The sequence below is a fragment of the Petaurus breviceps genome, unplaced genomic scaffold, assembly GCF_028583685.1.
Source record: "Petaurus breviceps papuanus isolate PSGF00001 unplaced genomic scaffold, PetGlider_PUasm1.0 227, whole genome shotgun sequence".
NCBI classification, from domain to species: domain Eukaryota; kingdom Metazoa; phylum Chordata; class Mammalia; order Diprotodontia; family Petauridae; genus Petaurus; species Petaurus breviceps.
Window position 1 is genome coordinate 11,156,948 of NW_027185896.1, and position 22,781 is coordinate 11,179,728.

Sequence of the window (22,781 nt, forward strand, 5' to 3'; positions counted from 1 at the left end):
AATGGAAAAAGGCAGCGTTCGCAGAGTAACCAACACCACCACACACTGGGGTAGGTCTTCATATTTCACGTGATGACAGCTTTGAGTCTCACAACAGCCCTGTGAGGTAGGTAGGGCAGGTTATTATAGATCCCCATGTTACAGATGGGAAAGCTGAGGCACAACGAGCTGGCGTGACTGGTGCAATGGGGCACTAGAAGCAAGGTCTCTCACCATGCCAATTCCAGCAAGCCACCCTTCTCTGCACCTTCCCCCAGTACTGGGCAGGATAAGCCTGAGCTCTCCCCCACCCGAGATTGCCCCTCCCCAGCACAAACAGCTCCACTGGGTGCTGTGTGTTTACAGTGTTGTGTTTACAGTGAAGGCCAGCTTTATGCAGGAGGCGCAGGTGTGCCAGGCTGCCTCCTGGTAGGCACTAAACTAGGCAGGAGTTACTATTGGGTCCCAGGGGCGATTCCTGACTCTTGTTCAGCTTAGGCCCGCAGGGATGGATGGTACAGCTACTAAGGGCCACAGCAACTCCCTGCTGTGGCCTAACTGGGTCAGGACCACAATGGAGAAGGGCAAAGGGAGTGTAGGGATGTGGAGGAAACTGCTGGCCTCCCACTCCCAGAAAAGTTGGAGCCCTAGAGCCCTGGTGCTCAAGATGTGTTCATACCAAAGAGAGCTCAGTCCCTGGGTGGCCAGTTTGACTTTCTCCCCTACACTTAGGATGGGAGTGGGCCTCTCTTACCACTGGGGCCAACCCTTTGGCTGTTGTTACATGTCCCAGGTTCAGCTCTTGTTGAGGGGCTGCTCTGTGTCCCTGCGCTACTCCCTACCTCAGAAAGCCAAAGTTTGTTCTAAACATGGACAGGAAAATAGCATCACTGAGCCACGGGTGGAAGTACACTAGCCTCCCCGCCCCTACCACCCAATCTCTGCAGAAACCGCCATTATGATCTTCGGTGGGCAGATCTGATCAGGTGGATTGTGCCAGTCTTCAGACCCCATCCCGTAGGCACAAGGCCTCCACAGCTCCACTGGGGCCCTGGGCCACTCCACCAATGACAAAAAGCTGTTGCCCGGCCTGGAGACTGGAACAGGAACATCGAGCTGTCGGCATCGAGGGCAGTGCCTCCCATTTTCTCTTTGCCAGGCTGAAGCCTTCTACAGAGCCCAGGGGACATGGTTGGTTGCCTTAGAGAAGAGAGATCCAGTGTGATGAGAAGAGTCTGAGCCCTTGGGCCAGGGGTAGCCCCAGGAAGATAGGCTACATGGCAGCATCTGGCCTCTACCAGCCCTGACCCAGATCAAAGAAAGAACACTGATTATAGGGGCCTTACAGGTTACTTAGTCCAAGCCTTTCACAACTACTTTTATTTGATGCTTTAAGTTTTACAAAGTACTCTCCTCAACAACCCTTTTGGGGTAAGTAGCAATTATATTGCTGACCCTATTTTACAGATGACAAAATGAGGCTTTGGGAGGTTCTGTAATTTGTCCACAGTTACACTTAGAACCTAGGTCTTTTGACTCTAATCCTGTGTCCTTTCTACTGTATCATGTTCTAATCCTGCACCTAGACTTTCATTAATGCTGCAAAGCATATTCAGCTCCTTCAGAAGACACCTTTTAAAACTCTCTACCACAGCAAAGATCCCTAAGAAAATGTTTTCTATTTGCGTTTTTAAAAGTCATTATGTATTATGTTATTCTCAATCATCTCTTTGAAGTTGGTAAGGCAATTAACCATCTCCATTTTACATGTAGGTAAACTGAAGACCCATTAAATGTCTTTATACACCAAGCGACACCAAGAAAGTGGAGAAAGATGGTGTCTTAGCTTCAGATGTAGTCAATATACCTCCATGTAACCCTGTAATCACTCCCACAATTGTTGTCAGCACTCCCACAATCTTGCCCTTTTACCCACCTCAAATCCTAGAGACAATAAACAGGACTAGGGGTCTAAGGCTACTCACCAAGGCCTCCCACTGCCACGACTCGGCCCCCAAGGTAACCAGTCACAAAGTCCGCCCTTTTTTCCTTCATTCGAAGAGAACGAGGAAGCTTTGTCCAGGCACCTGTGAGAGACACAGCACAGTTTCTCTGTACTATCAAACCAGAATGAACTCTCAAACTACCGCTAGGGCTCCCAAATGAGAACTGAAATGGACCTGAAGCCCAAGTTTAGACCTGCATCTAAACAGAAATGCCCATGCCCTCTGCCCAAGGGAAAGAATCAGTGTGTAGGCCCTCAGACTCTCAGACCTCAAGTGAGCTGGGACTCACCCTGCTCAGAGTCAAACATTTCCACAGTGTTGACAAAGTGTGGGCGAGAATAGAAGTTGTGGGGTCCAGGCTGCTGCAGGCCCCCCAGGCTAAAAAAACTGCCTTCTGCCATGGCACAGCTAGCAAAGGCCCGCCGGCTGGGCACACTTGGGTAGCGAGTCCAATTCTGCATCTCAGCATCGAAGACCTCAAAAGCAGTTACAGGCAACTTCCCCTGGCGGCCCCCTGGAACATAAAGGGAAGAGATTCTGGGAGAAGTCAGAGTAGGGCATCCCTCCCTTCTCTGCCTCTTAGCCCTCAACCCCTTGGTCCCTCTCCTCATGCAGAAATCATACAATTCCCACTTATCTGCATCATCTGCTGCCCACAGGAGAAAATGAAAGCAATGCTCATAGGAACAGGTTCACAGTCCCAGTCCTTGCTGGCCTCATCTCGAAACTGGCCTCTGGTCATAAGCTGGTCCCTAACTCGTCACACAAACCTGAGACCTGGAGCCACTTACCCAGAACAAAGATCTTACTCCCCTGAAGGAATGTGGAGGCCCCATAGCAGGGTGTGGGCATGGAGGGCAAGGAGAGCCATCGGTCCCTGGAAGGTTCGTACATCCTCGCCAGTGCTTGTGGGGCTGTGTCTGAACCCATCCCACCTAGAGCATATACCACACCATCTGCCGGAGAGAGGGTCAGCTTCAGACTTTAAATTCCTCGGGGTAAGCTTGCCTCGACGAACCTAATTCTGGGATGGGACAATCCTTAGCAACCACTTTGCTTAGCCTGAAGCTCACCACAAACCAAAAGAAGTACTTTGGGGCAGGGACACCACAGCCAGTAGATATAGGAGTGGATCACCATCAGCAGGAGGTTGTCAACAGCTCATTCCTACCCCTCCCTGTCTAGCCTGAAATCAATTCTTGCCCCTACAGGAATGGGGAGGGAGATCTCCATTGCTATCTGCTCCCTGGGTCACTAATGGGCACCCCCCACCCCTTGGTTCTCTCAGTTGGGAAGAGCACAAAGCGGGGGAATCTAATTATAATAGCTGGCACAGTCTCCCTGGAGACTCCATAGCAACCAGTCTAGCATCAAAGCCTGTAGTCAGTCAGATCCACAACCAAGAGGCCTCCCCAACCCCAGGGCATACATAAGTGTGGGTAGAGGCATTTGAGTAAGTAGGGAGCGCAGTCTCAGCTGGAGGATTGTAAGGGATGAGGTGGGGCTGGGTTCAGTTTAGGAAGGAGGGTTCTGAACTGGATGGAGGTCAGTGGGGAAAGAGATGGTTTAGTACGGTAGGGGGAGGTAGTTATAGGAGAGAGAGCCTAGGGCAGGGGGCTAAATTGCCAGCTAAATCTGGGGATGGAATGCTCAATGTATGATGTGGGGAAGAAATCGCTGAATGGGGAGTCCCAATGTGGGGGTTCAGGCTGGGGGCAGGAGATGAGCATGGGGTCTCAGTACAGGGCTGAAGTCAGGAAAGAGGGGAACAAAGTAGAGTTAACTATATATGGAGGATTCTCTGGATTACAGGATCCAAATTAAATACGGAGGGGAAAATGAAACAGCTGTAGGCTGTATCTTAATATACTGATCAGACTGAGGAGGAGTAGGGGGAAGATTCCTGGATACCTCCATTATCCTTAGCCCTGGCCCCAGTTGAGCAGGAACATTTTCCTGGACTCTAGTTTAGGAATATTTGGGAAGAAGATTCTGGTTTCCAGGAATACATCCCTGCCTTCCCCCCCCCAACCCCCACCCCCGAAGTGAGAGAGAGAGAAAGAGAGATTGTGGGAAGGGAGGGCACTGTAGGGGACAGAACAGAGCAGGAAGAGGAGGCAAAGGTCAGCAGGGAGGATCTGCAGGTGCTTCCATGACAATCACCAGGGCCTGGAGCTCTGGTATCTGGCTGGAACTTTTATCTAGCCCTACCTCCCTGGTCTCCTTCTCCCCAGCTCCCTTCTGTCTTGCTTCTCTTAGTGGAACGGTAGAGGTGGGAAAAGATATCAGCTAGGCAGGAGGCCTTCCAATTCAATTTACTCAAGGTTTTAGACAGGAATCTTCCACTTAGCCTGTCTTCACATTTGTTCCCCTCCCTCCAAGCCTATTTATAACTGTGGGAGCCACTGCTGTCTGCATTCCCAGCCCTTATGTCTCCTAGGATGAGTAATAAAGGTTTGATTTTTCTTTTTTTTTGGAGGGGGGAAATGGAGACTCAAGCCAACTTACTCCAGGCGGGAGGCACCCCTCTTTCCCTTGAATGGAAGGACTGCCCTCCCTGAAGTTGGTCACACAGAAATGGCTGGAGCCTCACTCCCCACCTTCTACTCAGAATACTAGGTCCTGCCAGGGGGGCTATGTAGACCAAGGCTGTGGGCAAAGTTCGTAGGGTGATGGGGGGGGGGGATTCTGAGGGGTCCAACTACAGTTCACTTCCCTGGATCTGGGAAGCTCTTCCATGAAGGCTCTAGTTCTTAGCAGTTTAGGAGTTCCAGACGTTTTCCTCATTACTCTCTTTCACATTCTCTTTAAGTTTCAGTTACACTGAACTGTTACTCTCTACACACAGAATGCTTTCTTCTTAGCCATTAAAACTCTTCAAGACTCAAGTGCTGCCTGCCTTGTTCAAGAAGCCTTTGCCTCACATAATTCTACCTTTTATAACATTTATTTGTATAGATGTCATCTCCCAGTAAACTATAAGTTTTCTGAGGGAAGGGACAGGGTCATTTTTCTTATAAGCAGCCCTAACACAGAGTAAATCTTAACCATAGTAGAGGCTTAATCAATAGTCAGTAATTTTAATAACCAGGTCAAAATGCCTGTCTTGGGTGAAGGTGGGGACCTAGGGGAAAAGCAGAGAAACAAAAACCACAGGAGAGCCAGAGACCCTATGCAGTGTGCTAGGAAAGAGACAAAAAGGTTGGGAATAGGGTATGAGTTAGGGGTTGGAAGAGGCTCCTCCCCCTTGGGATCCACTAAGAACCTCAGGTTCCAGCTGTTCCCTCTTTCCCCTAAATAGCCCCTCAGAGCTGCTCTCCTAGGATCACTGTTGAGAGTTAGAAGGGACCTTAGCCGTCATCTAGTCTGACCCCTTCATTTTAAAGAAATGAAAACAGATCCAGAGAAAGGAAATCACTTGTCCAAGGTCAAACAGGTATTAATTGGCAGAGCAGGAATTGAAACTCAGGTCTTTTGATTCCAAATCCAGGACTTTTTTATAAGCCACTGCCTCCAGATTATCCTGTGTTTGATCACACTCCCCCACGATCCTGAAATCAGAGGGTCACATTCTGTCTCCCTTGGAGGTCCAGCATGTCTTTCACTCCTTCTCCAGGGTCATGCACCTACCCTCAGATCACCCCTCCCACACCCAAGCTCCTGCTCACCCCTCTCCAAGGCTGAGATGCCCATGGCTGGCTGTGTCAGGGCAGCTCGAAGCTCCCAGCGGCCTTCATCCATGTGGTAAGCCTCCACAGAAGCCAGGGGGCTTTGCCCGGCATCCATACCCCCAATCACGAACACCTGCTTGCCCAGGGCTACTGCAGCTGCACCAGCTCGGGGTGTGGGCAGTGGGGGCAGGGAAAGCCACTTGTGGGAAGCTACATCCAGTAACTCCGCTGTGCCCAAAGGCAGTCCTACCCGGCTGCATCCACCCAGCACAAAAAGGTGCCCATCCTGGTATGCAGGTGTGCAGTACACCCGACATGTGGGCATGGCCGGGAACACATGCCAAACAAAGGTGCGGGCACCACTGTTGGCCATAGCTGGCTGCTTACTTGGGGGGCACTGGAAGTGGCTGCTGGCCCAGGGCCATGACCCAGTCAGTCCCTGATGACACTTCCCCCCAGTTTCCTAGTCTTAGGGCCAGTGGGTGCTCCCCTAAGGGAAAGACAAAGAAGACTGCTGAGCTCAGCAGGGGTCATAGAAAAGCATCATTTCCAGTCCCCAAGGCTGATCCAGCCTAAGAATGAGACATTAGTCTGTTCGTCTGTGGCTTTCTGTCCTTATCTCCAGAGGCAGAAAACAAGCTCCTCAGCCCAGCTCAGAGGTTGAGGAGTACTAAAGGGGAGAGGATGCACCTTTACCTAGAAAGGAATCAGAGAATACAAGAATCAGAAAGGATCTTAGAGGACTGCTAGTCCAGCCAACCCATTTTACAGATGAGGAAACCGGGGTCCACAACAGGGAAGTGATTTGTCCGAAGTCACTCGGTAAACTGGTGACAGCACTGCGACTAGAACCTAGGTGATCTAACTGCCGGGTTCTGTCCACACCACCTGAATCATGGAGGAAAAGGGGTAGGTGATGGTGAGGCAGGAGGGTTGTCGAGGGGCCGCCGGATGAAATCGGCCGGAGGATCCAGGCGCTTGACTGGGGTGGGGGGGATGCACTTGGGACCCCTGCCCTCCCAGCATCCCCAGGGCCCCATCAGAGCCCTCCAGATGGGGGCAGAAAGGAAAGGGTCTATGCAGGTGTGCGCCCCGCCCAATCCCCCCCAACCCCCTCCCCCATAGAAGGCTTCTCCGCTCCGGCCGGACACTCCCGGCTCTGCCCAAACTTCCCGTCCCGCCGCCAACGCTTGCTCCTTCTAGACTCTGCAGCCCCAAGCCGGGCGGCCGAGGGCCAGGAGCTTGGCTCCGGCGCCTCACCGCCAACTTCCCCCAAGTGCCCCTCGCCCTCCCCGGGCCGGCACTTACCCGAGGGTCCCGGCTCTGCCGCCCTAGGAAGGGGCCGGGCCCGGCGGGTGTTCACCGCGCCGAACCCGGCTCCGAACCCGGCTCCGAACCCGGCTCCGGCCCCGATTCTGGCTCCAGCTCTAGCTCCAGCTCCGTCTCCAGCTCCAAGCTCGGGGCTGGCCGCGGGCTCCTCTCGGCACCAGCCTGCAGCCCCGAACCGTTCGGAAAGGGGAGTAGAGCGGGGGAGGGGCCGGTGACGGACCCGCCCCCTCCCCAGCAGGCCCCCCCCCGCCCCGTTTTCTCCAGCTTCGGGGAAACCAGCCAGCGCCTTAACCCTTTGTCTCCCAGGCAGGACGGCAGGGCTGGCCAGCGAGGGGGCGCGGCTCCGGCCGGCCTCTGGAGAAATGGGGCGACGGAAGCTGGGGGAGTCGCCAAAGGGGCTGCGGGACGGGGAGCGAGGCCGGCAGCTGGCCTTCCTTCCCCGCCCCTTCCTCGGTCAGTCCGGGAGAACGTGGGACCCCAGGAGGAGGGGGAGGGGGAGGGCGGGCACCCCACGCTGGCCGGATCCGGGCCGAATCGGAGTGGCGATGGTGGCGCTGCGTCCCCTAGCGGCGGCATCGTGGCGCAGCAGCTGGCCAGCCAGAGCTGCCCACGTTAGGGGGGCCGCGATGAAAGGGAGGGGGCTAGGAAGTAACTCACCGCAGAGGTGCGTGCGAAGGGTTTACCAGGTGCTACCCTTCTGCGGTGTGTCACGATCCTCTTGTTGCAGAGGAGGAAACTGAGGTTCGGAGAACCGCCGTCCCAGCAGTAGAAAGTGGCCTTTCCCGGCACCGTCCGCACCCTCTTCGGTCCCGCCGAGCAGGCTTTGGCTGATCCTCTGCAGGACTTTAATCTCTGCGCCTTTGGATAGGCTGTCCCCCGCGCCTGGAATGCACTCCCTCCTTACCCGAGCCTTTCAAAATTCCTTCTCCCTTCAGAGCTCTGCCCAAATACCATCGCCTAAAGAGGCCTTCCCTGATTCCTCAGTGGCAAGCGTTTATTTTTATTTTATTTATTTTTTGTCTGGACCTATGATTTCAGTGGTGTAGGGAACTGGCCAGAAAGAAAACTCCGTCCACCGATGCAGACAGAGGAGAACCCAATCTGCAATTTAGTGTTGCCTGCGGCATGGATCTGGGGAAACCGTCCAGATCCGCACCACCCAACTCGTACAGCTTCGAGGTGGGATTCCTAGAGTCCAGGTCCTTCGGGCTCAAAGGCCAGTTCTCTAAGTACTCCCCTCTCCCCCAGGCTGTTTCTCTATCCTCCCCCCAATTACCTTGTACTTGTTTTTATATGCTTAGTTATGTACACCCCGCTCCCCCTCCTCTTCCCCCACCCCAGCATTCAATAGAATGTAAACTTGAGAGCAGGTGCTAAACAAAACCGTCTGTATCTCCTGCCCTGTGGCACAATGCCCGGCACATGAGGTAGGCGCTGAATACTTGCTTTTTTTATCGACAGGTCTCTCCCGACTTCATGTCCAAGGCTCTTGGCACTCCGGGAATTGAGCCCCCCACCCCCACCCCAACGGGAGATATGACCCTCACATTATTTCGATTTCCTTTCTCCCAAAGAAGCCTGTCCCCCACCAGTCTCCCACTGAAAAGGCTGGGCGCATGGGAGCGGGGATGGGACTCCAACTACTCCATCTAGGGGATTTGTTATCCCTTAGTTATATACTTTTTCAAGACTATTCAAATACCAAATCCTCCAGGAATTTCTTCTTTTCTCCTCTGAATATTCATGCCTTTGTCTCTCTATGGCACTCCCACAGGCAGATTGTGGTTACTTGTGTTCGTTTTTTTTTTTTTTACACCTTCCTTTTATTAAAAGACTGAGGGAAGGAAGCACAGTTTGAATCCCCCAAAGATTTGTCCAGGGCCTCTGACATCAAGCACTTACTATATGTGCCTCTCCTCTCCCCTCTTCATGTGGGGCATTACCTTAGGATGCTCTGCCCAAAGGAAGGTAAATTTTGATAACCGAAGCCTATCTTGATGCCTTGGGGTTTACCCAATAGATTTCTTTCTAGCCCTGCCTAAACCCAAGACCATGTCTAAAACCCAACTCACTCTGCCTCCCAAGGATTGGCCAACAATTGCTCACCGCCCAAGCACCACTTAATGGTTATTTTGGGGGGCCCAGATGGCTCAGAGTGAATGTGAATATTAACTGTTTCTCTTTTGGCCAAAAACCCTGAAGGTCTTCTCCCAATTTTTTTTTTTTTTATTAAAGGGGTCATCCCTAGACTCACTACTTAAACAACCCTATTCACTGAATGGGTGTTGCCTCATTCAAAGTGAGAACTTGGAAAAACCTTTGCTTAAAAAGGTCAACATCTCCCACTGCATCTAGGGCCTCCTCCAGTTGTCCTGATCTATGTCTGGTCATTGGACCCAGGTGGCTCTGGAGGAGAAAGTGAGGCTCGTGACTTTGCACAGCCCTCCCTCACTTAAATCCAATTCACCTGCCAGTCATGGCACCAACTTCCTGATGTCATGGTCCTCTTCGAAAAACCAAGGACAAACCAAAACACAGTACTTGGCACTGAGGATATGAAGCAAAAAAAAAAAAAATCAATCTTTTCTCAAGTTTATGTTCCAAGTAGAGTGAGATAACACAGACAACATGTACAGATATAAGTCGATACAGAATAAAAACAAAATGGATACAAGATGGTTAAATACAAGTTAATTAAGGAGAGAGGTACTAGCAATTTCAAGGACCACTAAAGGTTTCATGAAGAAGGTAATGGCTGAGCTCCATCTTGAAGCAATCAAAAGCTTCGGTGAAGTGGGGAAGGAATATATGCCAGTTTTGGGGAAGTCAACTTTCAGGAAAACTCAGGAGTTGGGCATGCCACGTGTGAGGGACAGAGTGGAGGTCAGTCTGGCTAGATTGAAGAGCAGGAAAAAGAATCATGTATTCTGCACCACCTAGCTGCCCCATGAATTGTTTTAAAAGCCAAACAGATGATGCAAAGTGAACTAAGCTGAGTCAGGAAAACAATATGCACAACATAAATGGAAAGAACAGCCACCACAGAACAAATGAAACTCAACATCAATAAATTATAAAGAATAAGTTTGTGCCCATAGAAGATATATGAGAAGATACCTTCCCTGCTCTTTTGTAGATGTGGGGATCAACAGATGTGGAACATTGCATATGACACCAGATTGTTTACATATGCTCAGTGGTTTTACTGATTTTTTTCTTTTAAAAATCTTTGTTGTAAGGAAAGGAAAGAAGAGGGATACAGGGTGAAATATAGGTATCATGTAAAAACAAAAGATATCCATCTATTTTCCAAAAAAAGTCAAACCAAGGTGTTGATATTTGGTCCTACTGGCAACACAGCTACTAGAATTTGTTGAGTAGAGTGGTGACATGGTCATATTTGTGCTCAAAGAAAATTACTTGGGGCCAATAGGTGGGGCAGTGAGTAGAGGACCAGCCCTGCTGTCAGGAGGACCTGGGTTCAAATCTGACCTCAGAAACTTAACACTTACTAGCTGTGTGACCTTGGGCAAGTCACTTAACCCCAACTGCCTCCAAAAAAACCCCCAAAACCAAAACAAAACGGTGGTAGTCTCTTTGTACTATGTCCTAGTGAAGTCATACCTGGAGCACTGTGGTCAATTCTAGGGATCACACGTTAGGAGGGACATGGATACATTCTGGAGTGCATCTAAGGGAGGATATAATGGAGAACATGCCATGTGACTTTGGCTGAAGGAGCTAGGGATGCTTAGCCTAGAGATGATGGGGGGTTGTCTGGGGGGTTTTCAGTTAGACTATGAGACTATAATCAGACTACTAGATTGCCTCTTTGACAACTGGTGAATAGCTGAACAAATTCCAGTATAAAAATGTAACAGAATATTATTACAATATAAAAAATGGCCCAAAAGACAATTTCAGAGAATCCTGGGTAACTTGAAGGGATACAGTGATGTGAGCAGAACCGGAAGACTTTATAGAAGGACAACATTGTAAAAAAAAAACAAAAAACAATGTTGAAAACCTTACAAACTCTGACCAATGAAAGACCAACTATGTCTCCAGAGGTTCAGCAATGTTAATGGTGAATCATCTCATTGAGGGCTTCTTAACCAGAATCCACATAAATTACATTTTTATTTCCACATAATTGGTTTCCTTTGTAATCCTCTGCATTCTACTTTATTCATTTAAAAACGTTATTCTGTGGAGGGATCTATAGGCTTCAACAGACAGTGCCAATGGGGTTCATGACACAAAGTTAAGACCCCTGATCTAATCCATCCTGTTCATTTTATAGATGAGGAAACAAGTTCAGAAAGGTTGTGACTTACTAAGTACCAGAGTCAAGATAAAGCAGGAAACATGGGTCCCAATCTCTTTCCTGCCACTAACTAGCTCTGAGAGTTTGGGCAACCCATCCAACTTCTCTGAGTCTTATTTTGTTTGTAACAAGAAAAGCTACTAATGATTTCTATGGTAAATTGTAAATAAATTGTGCTAGAGCAATGCCAGGTATTATTTTTGTGTCAAAGTCAGTCATTCAGTATTTATTAAGCACCTACTATGTGTCAGGCACTGTGCTTTAAGCACTAAAAAAAGAAAAATAGGAAGGAATACATAGAAATATGTTTATTTATAAGAATTAATACAAAGTGAAGAAAAAATTAGAATAAACTACCTCATTAGCTCCCATAGGTTCAAACATCATCTCTATGTAGCAAACTCCCAAATCTCTATGTTTAGCCCTTATTCTTCTCAAGCTCCAGTTTGTACAAACTGGACATCTCCTGGATGCCCCACTGGCATTTCAAAGTCAACATGTCCAAAACAGAATTTAGATTTTCCCCTAAATCCATCTCTCTTCCAAATTTCCCTGTTTCTATTAATGTTACCACCATTATTCTTGTCACCCAGGCTCACAATCCCAGAATCATCCTTTCTATTACCAGGTTATCAATGCTACTTTCAAAACATCTCCCATTCAATCTCTTTTCTCTACTCGAATAGCTACCAACCTAAATTCATCACCTCTTACCTCAAATGTTTCAACAGAGGCAGGTAGGTGGCCAAGTGGAGAGAGTGCTAGACTTGGAGTCAGAAGACCCGAGTTCAGACTTGGCCTGACACTGATTAGCTTGTGTGCCCCTAGGTGGGTGAATCATTTCACTGCTCTTCCCCTCAGTTACATATGTGTTAAATGGGGATAATAATCACACCTCCCTCCCAGGGTCGTGAAAATCAAACAGAATATTTATAAAGCCGTAGGTGTAGTGCCTGACACATAATAGGTACTATATAAATGCTAACTATTATTATTATTCTAATTGGCTTCCTCCTTCCAGTCCTTTCTCCTCCCCATCCAACCAGCATGATGCTAGCCAATTAATATTCCTTAAATAAAAATCTAAAAGCGTCACTCCCCAACTGAAACATCTTCAGCAGCTCCTTATCGCCTCTAGCATCAAACAAACTTTTCAGCCTGGCATTTACAATCCTCTATAATCTTGTTCCAACTCACCTTTACAGTTTCACTGTAAATTGAATGAAATTTCGTATCACTCTCTTTCATGTGTAACGCATTTCAGCCAAACTGTCCTTCTATCTGTTCTCTGAACTCTCTGTCATTCCCTCTGTCTGTGCCTCTGCACTGGCTGGAGTACCACATCTGAAAGGCTCTCCCACCTCACCTCTGCCTCTTACTGTAGCTCTCCAAATAGCCTTCAAAGTTCTAGGCTGGTGTCAGGTCCTATGAAGCTTCTCTTGATTCTGCACTGTCCCCTCCAAAACTTCTCACAGCCTCCCCTTCAATGTTGGTAGAATTTGAAATAGAGACAGAAGAAAAATTGGTGAGGAACACAAGAGTAAAGTTTTAAATGGAATTTTATTCCTTGTTTCCTATTTGTTGAAATTACTAAGTTTGGGGGTGGCTAGGTGGTGCAGTGATTAGAGGACCAGCACTGGAGACAGGAGGACCTGACTTCAAATCAGGCCTCAGACACTTAATACAAAACTAGCCGTATGAACTTGAGCAAGTCACTTAACCCCAATTGCCCTACCTTCCCCACCCCCAATAGCAAAAAAGAAAAATCTAAAAAAAAGAAAAGAATTACTAAGTTTTATATTTTTAAAAAATACCTTCAACAATCCATGAAATCATGGAGGTCGGCACTCCCTCTATTCATGAGAATACCAATTCTTCTATACTTTGTAGCAGATGGTTTTTATGAGTTTTTTTCATGTACTGTCCTCAAGACTAGCAAAAAAAAAAAAGCCATTCCCTGACCAACTCTTGGGTGATAAGCCTCTCCCCATTTAAGGAGGGATGGCCCTCTTGAGAGGCCAACATCCTTCTGGCTTCCAAGTACCTGCCTCAATGAGCACAGGCTTTGAAAACCCAAGACACCTCCGTGCCACAGAGAAGCATCAGAAATCATTTACCTGAGGAATACATTTAGAAGTTATTTTTAAAATGTACACTTCTCTGTGTCTTAGTTTCCATCCTCATAAAAAGAGGATCATCTACTTCAGGGGGCTATTAGGAGTATCAATATAAGTTTAACCATGTGAGAGAGAGATGGAGCACTATGTTATATTTGTGTTTTAGTAAGCTTAGAGAAAAGCAAGCCATTTATCTGGGTAAGGAAGGGGGGCAATCAGAGATGGCTGGAGGGTAAACATGAAAGGGCAAATTGAAGGATAGTTATTGTGTGGTTTAGGTAAGGACTTGGTGGTGATGATGGTGGTGATGATGATGTTGCTGATGATGATGATGACAGGTGGAAAGCACTGGACCAAGGAAGAAATGATGTTGTGGTAAAGCACTGCCCATAAGGGCAGAGGAGAGCAGGTGACGGCTTGGAAGGGAGGGGGTGTAGGAATGGGTGGTAGGTCAAAAACATATTGCAGAATTGGAAACCACTGTTACCAGTAGGAAGGGGATCAAATTGGGGTTAGTGGACAAGGGGAAGATTGAGTCAAAGGTAGCTTTAAGAACCATTACAACCCACAATTAGACACATCTTAGAGATAGAAATAAAGGTTTGGAATGCTAGTGAGAGCATGGTGCTCGAAATATGGACTTAGGGCCCGTTTTGAAAAGGCAATAGTGGTAGGTAGTTTGTCTAGCTCTTTTCTCACCCATCCCTCTGGGATAGCAGACCTAACCTTCAAAACCCATGTCTGTTTCTTCCCATCAAGGAGAGGACAGATGCATTCCACAATGATGAATTCTGCCTAACAGCCTTTCTTAATGTCCTTTCAGGACTGACTCACACACCCAGTTTGCACAAGAGTTATATGACATCTAAGACATGTCTTTTCGTAAAATTAATATGTATCTAATTATTAGTATCAAGAAAGTGTTTAGGTGGCATTATGGGAAAACCAGTGTACTAGGTTTTGGGAGGATCAGAGTTCTAGTTCCATTCTGGCTGGATGCTGACCTCCTCATTCTCACCCCTGATAGAGGGAACCCAGACCCTAGCACTACCCCAACCCTCAGGACCATTACTCCCTTCCCAACACTGCTTGGCATACAGTAAAGACTTAATAAATGTTGTCCATTCCATGCCATCCCATATTTACCTTAGACCTACTATGGAAACCTGGGGGACCCACTTTCCCTTTACTTCTGTGTTGGCTGAATCAGAGTTAACCTTATCCCAAGACCGCCCCTCAGAAACCAGTGATACAAATCATGAGTCCACTCCATCTAGCCAGTGAGGAAAAGAGAGAAGCAGTGTTTGGCCCCACATTGGTGTTGGATTTTAATATGTAGATTCCAATCAGATGGGTACCAACTTGTGTAATAGAAACCAAAGCAGAGCCAGAACCCCCTACCCAAACCATCCTAGGATGTGTAAACATCCTAGGAGTGATCCTGGGAAGATCAATTCCCAATCTACAACTCCCACGTCGGCCAAGGCAAGAGACACTACAGAAATGATGAGGGCCAGACCGAAGGACCCTTCCTACCCTCTGCCCCCTCCCCATCATGATTAAAATAGAGCAGACAACTTGCCATGAAGTCTAGGAGGGTTATTTGTTGAAGTGGTCTGGAAGTCCATTCCTCAGCTGAGCTGAGAAATCTCAACAGTCACCATCTGTCAGGGCCTTTGACATGTATTGGTCATACTGGTCCTCACACTGGCTCACAGTCATCAAGAAGTAGTCAGGGTTAGCAATGGCCTCGAGGAGATCATTTTGCACTAGGCAGATGTTGTAGAGTTCCGAAGTAGGGACTGTGCAGCATTCTTGTCCTCCCTGGTCCTTAAACACCTGGAGCCAAGACATACAGATATGCATAGAGCTCATGGGGGTAGAATATGCTGGGGTCTCTGTATGAGGCTGGGAAGAGGGTCTCTGCCCAGAAATCACCATCCAATCTTTAGCCCCCAGAGAAGACTCCAATTCTTAGTCCCTCCCACGGTGGCCAATGCTGAGGGAGGCTTGGAAATCAGCCCAATCCTAGCATAACCAACTTCTGGCTGGGTCAGACCTTAGGATGGGTGTCTCTCATGAACTTGTGTTAATTCCATTCATAGGATCATTGACTTAAAAGTTGGAAGGGACATTAGAGAACAAACAAGTCCAACTCCCTCATTTGATAGATGAGGAAAGTGAAGCTGAGGGAGGGCCACTAGCCACTTATTACCTCCAGGATCAAATATAAAACACTGCTTGGCTTTTAAAGTTTTTTCTAACCTGGACCCCTCCTACCTTTCCAGTCTTCTTGTACCTTAGTCACCTCCACATACTCAGATTCAGTGACTAGTGGTCTCCTTCATGTTTTAAATGATTACGCATATATAACCCATGTCAAATTGCTTAGTGTCTCGGAGACAGGCGAGGTCAAGGAGGGAGAGAGAAAATTTGGAATTCAAATTTTTTTTAAGTGAATGTTAGAAATTGTGTTTATGTGTAATTGGGAAAAAATAAAATACTACTTAAAAAACCAAGAAACTAGTGGTCTCCTTGCTGTTCCTCACACATGACATTCCATCTGCCAACTACATGCAATTTAGCATTTTTTACTGACTGGCCCCCATTCCTGGAACTCTCTCTCCCTCATCTCTGCCTTGTGGCTTCCCTAGATTCTTTCAAGTCTCAGCTCAAGACCCATCTTCTGTAAAAAGCCTTTCTTGGTCCTCTTTAATTTCAGTGACTTCCTTCTGAGATTATCTCTAATCCGTCCTCTATAATCTGGTTTCTACACAGTTGTTTGCATATTGCTTCTTCCAATAAAGTATTAGCTACTCGAAAGTAAGGACTGTTTCTGCCTTTTTTTATACCCCTAGCACTCAGCACAGTGCCCTGGCCTACAGTAAGCACTTAATAAATAAATGCTTTGATTAAATATATTTGTAATGAGTTTTGTTTTTCATGCCTTCTCAAAAAAAGTGGGTGAGGGAATGGGAGTGGTGAGGGAGAGAATTCAGAACTGAAAATGAAATCCAATTTTTTAAAAAGGGAATGCTGGTTGACTTACTGACTCAACTTGATCTAGGGTCACATAGCCAAGTATGAGGCAGGGTTTGACCTCAGGTCTTCCTGCCTCCAAGCCCAGCAGTATAGCCTCTATCCACTGTGCCGCTTTCTGTCTCTGCGAATTACAGGCCATTTCCTCTCGCTCCCAATACTCCAAACTGTTTGTACCTGGGGGTGGAAGATGCTCTCTCCATCCTGCAGTCGAATGTTATCATCAAAGCAAATGTGCTGGACCTCGGGGTCATGGATATCCACCCACAGTGGCTTGCCACTCTGACTAGAGAAATTGTTCTTGGACCACCTGGAGAGGAGGGAAAAATGGGGAACGTTGTGGGGGAGCTCAACACGGAACCCACAACTTCCTGTGGTAGAGCTTCAGATGAGGATGGCTTTATGCCAGTCACAGGTGACCTACTGTGGGGCTTCTACTTGGGTTCACTTCAGAGGAAGGAGCTTGGGCTGTAGGACACATAATGCACTTTCACTGCTTGGACTGCCTAATGTGAGAGCTGCTGGCATCAAAGCACACAGCCAAGTCAAAAAATATTTATTAAGCAACTACTATGCACCAAGAGTTCAAGGAAGGTTTGTTTGTGGAAGAGATGGTACCTAAACTGTACTTGGGAGGAGGGGATGGATGTTCACATGGAAGCCCTATGGAGAAACGGGATCACTAGTTACCGTCTTTGGTCCTAGGTTACTCCGTCCCTGAAGGGACTATGACCAAGTCAGGGATGGCAGCTCTTAGGGTGACAGTGGAGTAGAAATGGAATGGCCCAGAATAACATAGTCTCAAACTAGGCTCTGACACCTGCTGCTTCTGTTACCCTGAGCTTCTCTGAGTCTGTTTTTTTCATCTGTAAAATGGTAAGAATAATACTTGCACTGCCTATCTCCTAGAGCTACAGGGAGGAAAGTACTTTGTAAATGTATAGCAATAAATAACTCTTGTTATTGTTATTACCAAGCAAAGTGGTCCTGAAAGCCCCCCAGGCCTTCCATAGCACTGAAGTAGTCATACACAACTCTTGCATCTGGCCAGCTGGACACAAATTCTTTCCCTCGACTGACCGTCACCTTTTTTGGACTGCAGCGGATCTTTCCAGGTCGCAGGTCCACAGGGAACTGCAGGAACAAGGAAGGGTTGAGGCCAATGCATATCCCCACTGTTACCCACCTCCCCCAACCCTAGTTCTAAGAAAGACTGGCTGCTCTTTAGTCACCAGGCTACTGAATCTCTGAGGAATGTCCTATTCTGGATTGCCTTGCCCTAAGAGCATCTCTCACCACCACCTCTTTCAGAGCTGAGAAGTGTGGGTGCTGGCCTTGAAGAGCGCTCTGTGTGGTCTGAAGTAGTGAGGTCAAGTCTTTGCCAAAAGTGCGGAAAATGACAGCAAAGTGTCGGCCCTGCTGATGAAGGCCAGCCAATAGTTTGAAAAAGGCTGGTAGTACGCGGTGGTAATGATGGCCATCCTCCCCTGGGACAGAGAACACTGCATCGGGCTGGCCAGGCCACTCCAACAGCTGCAGGTAGTGGGAGAAGAGTGTCTGGAAAGGGTGGCCCAAGGGAGTTGATGTAAACTCGGTGTTCCGCCCAAAATTCGAGGAGAAGCTGCTGGCATCAGGGCTAGGGGGCAGCAATGAAGGGAATTCACTCAGCCACTGCCACTCACCTGAAAGAGAGAGTTGAGTCCAGAGTTGGGGTGAGTGTATAATAGAGGGAGAGATGGAACGTGGCCAAAAATCAGCAAGAGAGGACATCTCTGTCCCCCTCTCAGATATGGAGCTCAATGGTGGCCAGCTCTTCAAAAGCCAGTGATCAGAGCTCAGTAGTGAGAACATGTTCCTAGATTCATGTTAGAGGCAGAAAACATCTCAGAGACTATCTATTACAAGTCCTTCATTTTTCAGATGAGAAAACTAAGGCCCAGAGAAGGAATTTTTTTTTTCCTGCATGCACTTGTGACTTCATTCATGTAGGGGCTTTTAGGAAAGGAAACTTCTTTATTAATGCAGACCTGCAAATCTTCTGCAGTGTTTTAAGAGAACTGTATAAGGCACTGGGAGTTTGATTGATTTGTCCAGGGCCATTTGTTTAGGGAGGGGAATAATAATTTTCTATGTCACTTTACAGTTTCTATGTCATTTCTATAGTTCTTTAAAGGTTTGTAACAATGCTTTATAAATATTATCCATTTGGATCCTCACAACAACCCTAGAAGGTAGATGCTATCATTAGCCTCATTTTATAGAGGAGGAAACTGAGGCAGACAGAGGTGAAGGGACTTGCCCAGGGTCAAATAGCTGGTGAGTGTTTGAGACTGGATTTGAACTCAGTTCTTCCTGACTCCAGGCCCAGTGCTCTGTCCACTGCACTACCAGCTGCCTTTTTGGTTTACAAAGTGGTTTCCTTACAACCCCCCCAGAGACATAAGTAGTACAGTTGTTATTATTACCCTCTTTCAGATGGATGATAAACTGAGGTTCACAGAAGTGGTGATGTGCCCAAGACCCCGTAGTTCACTGAGGAATCTGAAGGAGTTGAACAGGTGAAGTGGGAAAAGGGCCAAACACTCAATAAGATGACCCAGTTCAAATACTGTCTCTGTTATTTATTGCCTATGTGACTTTGGGCAAATCACCTCATCCCTCTGACTATCAGTTCCCTCCCTCTGACTATCAGTTCCCTCCGGAATGGTAGGGTGAAGACTTTCCAAGATCCCTGCCACCAATTAATCTATAATGCTATGAATTCCAGGTTACCAGATTCCAGAACAATTGCTGAGTTACACCACACCAACTTGCCCAAGGCCACAGGGAGTCAAGAGAGAGTCCTGAACGGGGACCCAGACATCCTGACTCTCACTTGTACCCATAACCTTCCCACAGGCTTCGCCCTGCTCCAGGGGGAGGGGGAGAATGTCTCTAGGGAAACCAGGCTGGGGATTAATTAGGATACTTTAGACTTGTACCCACTGGGGATCTCAGGTCCTTTCCCAACAAAAATAAAATGGCACTAAAACCTTTACAAAATACTTTCCTTATAAAGCTCTGTGTTAAAATCCCATTTTACAGAAGAAAAAAAAAACCCTGAATCTCAGAGTTCAATGTCACACGAGAATAAATGTCTAATCAGACTTCAACCTGGCTAATGTCAAATCAGGATTTCAACAGGTCCAGCACTCCTTCCATACCACTCTAGTACCTCTCCTTATGGCTCCTGAAGATTCACTCCCTCACCTTCTGCGATAACTAGGAGCCCAAAGTTGTCAACAGGCACCCAAGGCTGCGTGCCCCCTGGCAGCAATGCCAAGGTCCTGAAATGCTCCTTACCCTCCTGGTTGAACTTCCCCCAACACACAGTGCTCAGGTAAGAGTTGAGGGCAGCCAGAGGGCCCTGGCCAGTGGCACTGTCAGACACGAGGATGGTGTTGTTGATGTCCATGTGAAGGACCAGTTTTTTGGCTCGCATGCTGAGAGGATGTTCAGGGGAACCCGAAGAGTCCTGACTCTCAGCCCCCAGACCTCCCCCAGGATGGGGAGGCTGAGGCTTCCCAGGCACCCCAGGGTCTGGGCTCCCTGGGGGCGAAGGAGTCCTCCTCGGGGCCATGAGGCTTTGTCCATCTCCGTCTTTCTCTGTGCCTGCCTCCATGGCAGGAGTTCTGGGGGGTCTGCTCAGGTCTGGGCTGACAGCCCCACAGGCAGCAGCCTCCTCCTCGCTCATGCCCTGCAAGGGCGGGGAGGGGGGGCTGAGAGGCAAAGAGGAAGCTTGAAAAAAAAGATTAAGGAGGGAACGGGACCTGGGGGTTGGGCAACAGGGATGATTTCAGGTGCAGAGGAGAAGGGTTAACGAAGAGAAGGGGGCAAGAGGCTGCAGGGAGGAGGGGTCTCTGTGGCTGGGAGGAGACGAGTTAATGGAGGAGCTCCTGGAGGGTCAAGGAGCTCTCAGGCAAAGGATCAGGGAGCAGAGTTTGGGGTCAAAGGTCAAAGGCGGTGAAGGGTCTGGTTTGCTAAAGCAGAGAAAGAAACTAAATGGCTGAGGGAGGGGCTTGGCGGGGCGGGGGAGCCGGAGGTCAGGGATCAGAAGGACGGGACTGCTCAGGAAGAGAAAGGTCAGACCGCGGCATCGGGGGTTTGAAGGCAAGCCTACGCCGGGTCGTGGCTCCCCAGGGCGGGGCGAACGGGAGGGTGGTCTCCGACACAAGGCGCACCTAGTAGCCTTAGGGCCGCGGTCCCGGCTCTTGACTTCCGGCCGCAGGTTGCCGGTACCACAGATACCGGAACTGGCCGCCGGACCTGGGCTAGAGCGTCTCCATCCCTCTCCCAGTCTTGTAGTGCCCCCTGGTGAGCGGGTCCGGCCAGTTCCTCCAGTCCGATTAGGGGCGGGTCAAGAAGCCCCAACTGACTCCTCCCTCTTCCTAAGGAAGCTTCTCCACCCCGCCACCCCCACCCCCATCCCCATCCCCACCCCCTCCTGTACAGCTAAAATGCTGGCCCTTCCAGCGAGCCCTGCCCATTCGGACCGCCCCCAGACCCTTGGGGCACCAACCCCACCCTAGCCCTAACCCATGCTGTTATCCACCAACCCTTGGGTCTCTATCTGGACCAAATGGCCTGGGAGTCTAGGTCCTCTGTTAGGCCAACCCCTGGGATCACTTCTTGGTCCTGCTAATTAATTGATGGCTGTGGGACTTTAAGCAAGCTACTGAAGTCAGCCTCACTTCCATCTAATGTAAAATCACGGTCAGATCAGGATGACCCCTAAGGGCCCTTTCTACTCTAAATCTATGACCTTAAATAATCTATGAGATCCCTTGTAGGGAATATTACAGAGTGGTTATGCAGAGGGCAGGGGTGATGGGTGTTTCAGGGGCTCCAATGACCAGAGTCTCTGCTGTGCAGTCTGGAATGAATTCACAGGACCCAAGCAATCTTTCAAGTCAGGATTGTAAAAGTTTATTGTTACTCTATACAGAGGGCAGGAGTTCTTAGGGAACCTGCAAACTTAAAGAAGTCATAGGTATAGTTTATAAAGAGTTACAATAGTAAATCAGATGCCAATTATGCTAACTAGGTAAGGGTGGGATTAGGGAGGAGTTAAGGAGTGGTCAGTACTTAAAGGAACAAGTACTTTTAATATCCACAACTTCCCAGGTGTGTTGCCCATAATTCACTAGGAAATAGTCCAAGCGGGGACTACCTGGAGGTGTGGTTTTAGGCTTGAAGTTCAGTCAGGGCAGAGACTGAGAAGTGCCTAGTCTGCCACCCATCAGTGTCATGTTTGACAAGATGGATGTTAGGAACCAAGGCTAATGGGGATTCAGGATGTGTCTAATTGGCTGAGGAGTTAACTTACAGATAGTGCATTGAAGGATTCATAGGTGCAGCTGGCCATTATACTAAGGGGAGATAAACAGTTCATGAATTGTTGCTAGGCAGAGTGAGTGCTGGCAGGGGGAAGGGGCAGAGTTAATGCTGGGACTGGGGGATGTGATTTTACAAACTGGTTTTACAAATTGATTTTACAAACTGATGTTATAAACATAGACACCCCAAGCACCCCATCAGTTAAGAGTATTGAATTTGAGAGGATTGAAAGGGGGTGGGGGGTGGATGCTTAGGAGCTGTGTGAGTTGACAATTTTTTTTTGAGCCTGAATGGAATAGAAGTGAAAACTTCTCAGGTAACATTCCAGAAATCTGAATAGAATTGTACCAAATTGTACCAAAGACTTAGTAACCTGGGCTGGGACCCTTGCCTTACTTCCCTGGTCATAAGTCAAAGTGTTTGCTAAGGGTGGGAAAGCACAGACCCTATAAACCTAACCACAGGCCCAAATGTTCCAGACTTGTTTCATGTTCCAGACTTGTTTCCACTGACCACCATCTGACCTATACAAATTTAAAATCAATCGTAACTCCTGTTGTGGAACTCCAGGCAGGTCACCATGTCCTAAAATTTCTATGATTCATAAAATATTGTCTACTTTCATATCTAAGTTGCTACTGATGACATATTTGTCTTTTTATGTCCGCTAGACACGTACCTTCTGCTTTTTGATATTACTGACATTTCATCTGCAAACGCCAGCAGATTTTTGCAGTTAAGATTGTACACCTCAGTTCCTGATTAACAGGAACAGAACAGGACAAAGTCAGGGAAGAAGGGGTGGTCTTTTGCGTATATAATCAAGCTTTGCATTTTTTATTTTGCCTCTCCTACTAGACTGCCAGACCACCCTTCTTGTAAGAAGAAATAATTAAATAAATCATTCCCATCTCTACTTGGAGATATCTCTGCTTAT

At 48.1% G+C, this 22,781-nt stretch overlaps 2 protein-coding genes across 2 annotated transcripts; both read right to left on the minus strand.

Annotated features, from left to right (window-relative positions):
* Window positions 1-43: 43 nt before the first annotated feature.
* KLHDC8B (kelch domain containing 8B) lies at window positions 44-7,172 on the minus strand. The gene is made up of 6 exons (XM_069095736.1): window positions 6,965-7,172; window positions 5,654-6,352; window positions 2,777-2,941; window positions 2,275-2,499; window positions 1,965-2,066; window positions 44-1,179 (listed from the first exon to the last, which is right to left on the minus strand). The coding sequence occupies exons 2-6, from the start codon at window positions 6,027-6,029 to the stop codon at window positions 983-985; spliced, it is 1,065 nt and encodes a 354-aa protein (XP_068951837.1). The 5' UTR covers window positions 6,030-6,352; window positions 6,965-7,172; the 3' UTR covers window positions 44-982.
* A 2,393-nt stretch (window positions 7,173-9,565) lies between these two features.
* Window positions 9,566-20,770, minus strand: LOC138167096 (uncharacterized). Its single transcript, XM_069095735.1, has 5 exons — window positions 19,811-20,770; window positions 17,765-18,150; window positions 17,442-17,602; window positions 16,646-16,778; window positions 9,566-15,268 (listed from the first exon to the last, which is right to left on the minus strand). Exons 1-5 carry the CDS (start codon window positions 20,199-20,201, stop codon window positions 15,080-15,082), a joined length of 1,260 nt encoding a protein of 419 aa, XP_068951836.1. The 5' UTR covers window positions 20,202-20,770; the 3' UTR covers window positions 9,566-15,079.
* Between the last annotated feature and the right edge of the window lie 2,011 nt (window positions 20,771-22,781).

What these genes read in the sequence shown, in the direction of transcription:
- KLHDC8B (XM_069095736.1), bottom strand. Translation starts at nt 6,029, where the DNA reads ATGGCCAACAGTGGTGCCCGCACCTTTGTTTGGCATGTGTTCCCGGCC. An exon ending in CATCTCAGCCTTGGAGAGGG is followed by an intron (nt 2,942 to 5,653) that starts GTGAGCAGGAGC and finishes TCTCTCCGGCAG; the next exon opens with ATGGTGTGGTATATGCTCTA. An exon ending in CGTGGCAGTGGGAGGCCTTG is followed by an intron (nt 1,180 to 1,964) that starts GTGAGTAGCCTT and finishes CTCTTCTCTAAG; the next exon opens with GCAACCAACCATGTCCCCTG.
- LOC138167096 (XM_069095735.1), bottom strand. Translation starts at nt 20,201, where the DNA reads ATGAGCGAGGAGGAGGCTGCTGCCTGTGGGGCTGTCAGCCCAGACCTG. An exon ending in TTTCAGGACCACTTTGCTTG is followed by an intron (nt 16,779 to 17,441) that starts GTAATAACAATA and finishes CCTCCTCTCCAG; the next exon opens with GTGGTCCAAGAACAATTTCT. An exon ending in AGAGCATCTTCCACCCCCAG is followed by an intron (nt 15,269 to 16,645) that starts GTACAAACAGTT and finishes TCTTGGCTCCAG; the next exon opens with GTGTTTAAGGACCAGGGAGG.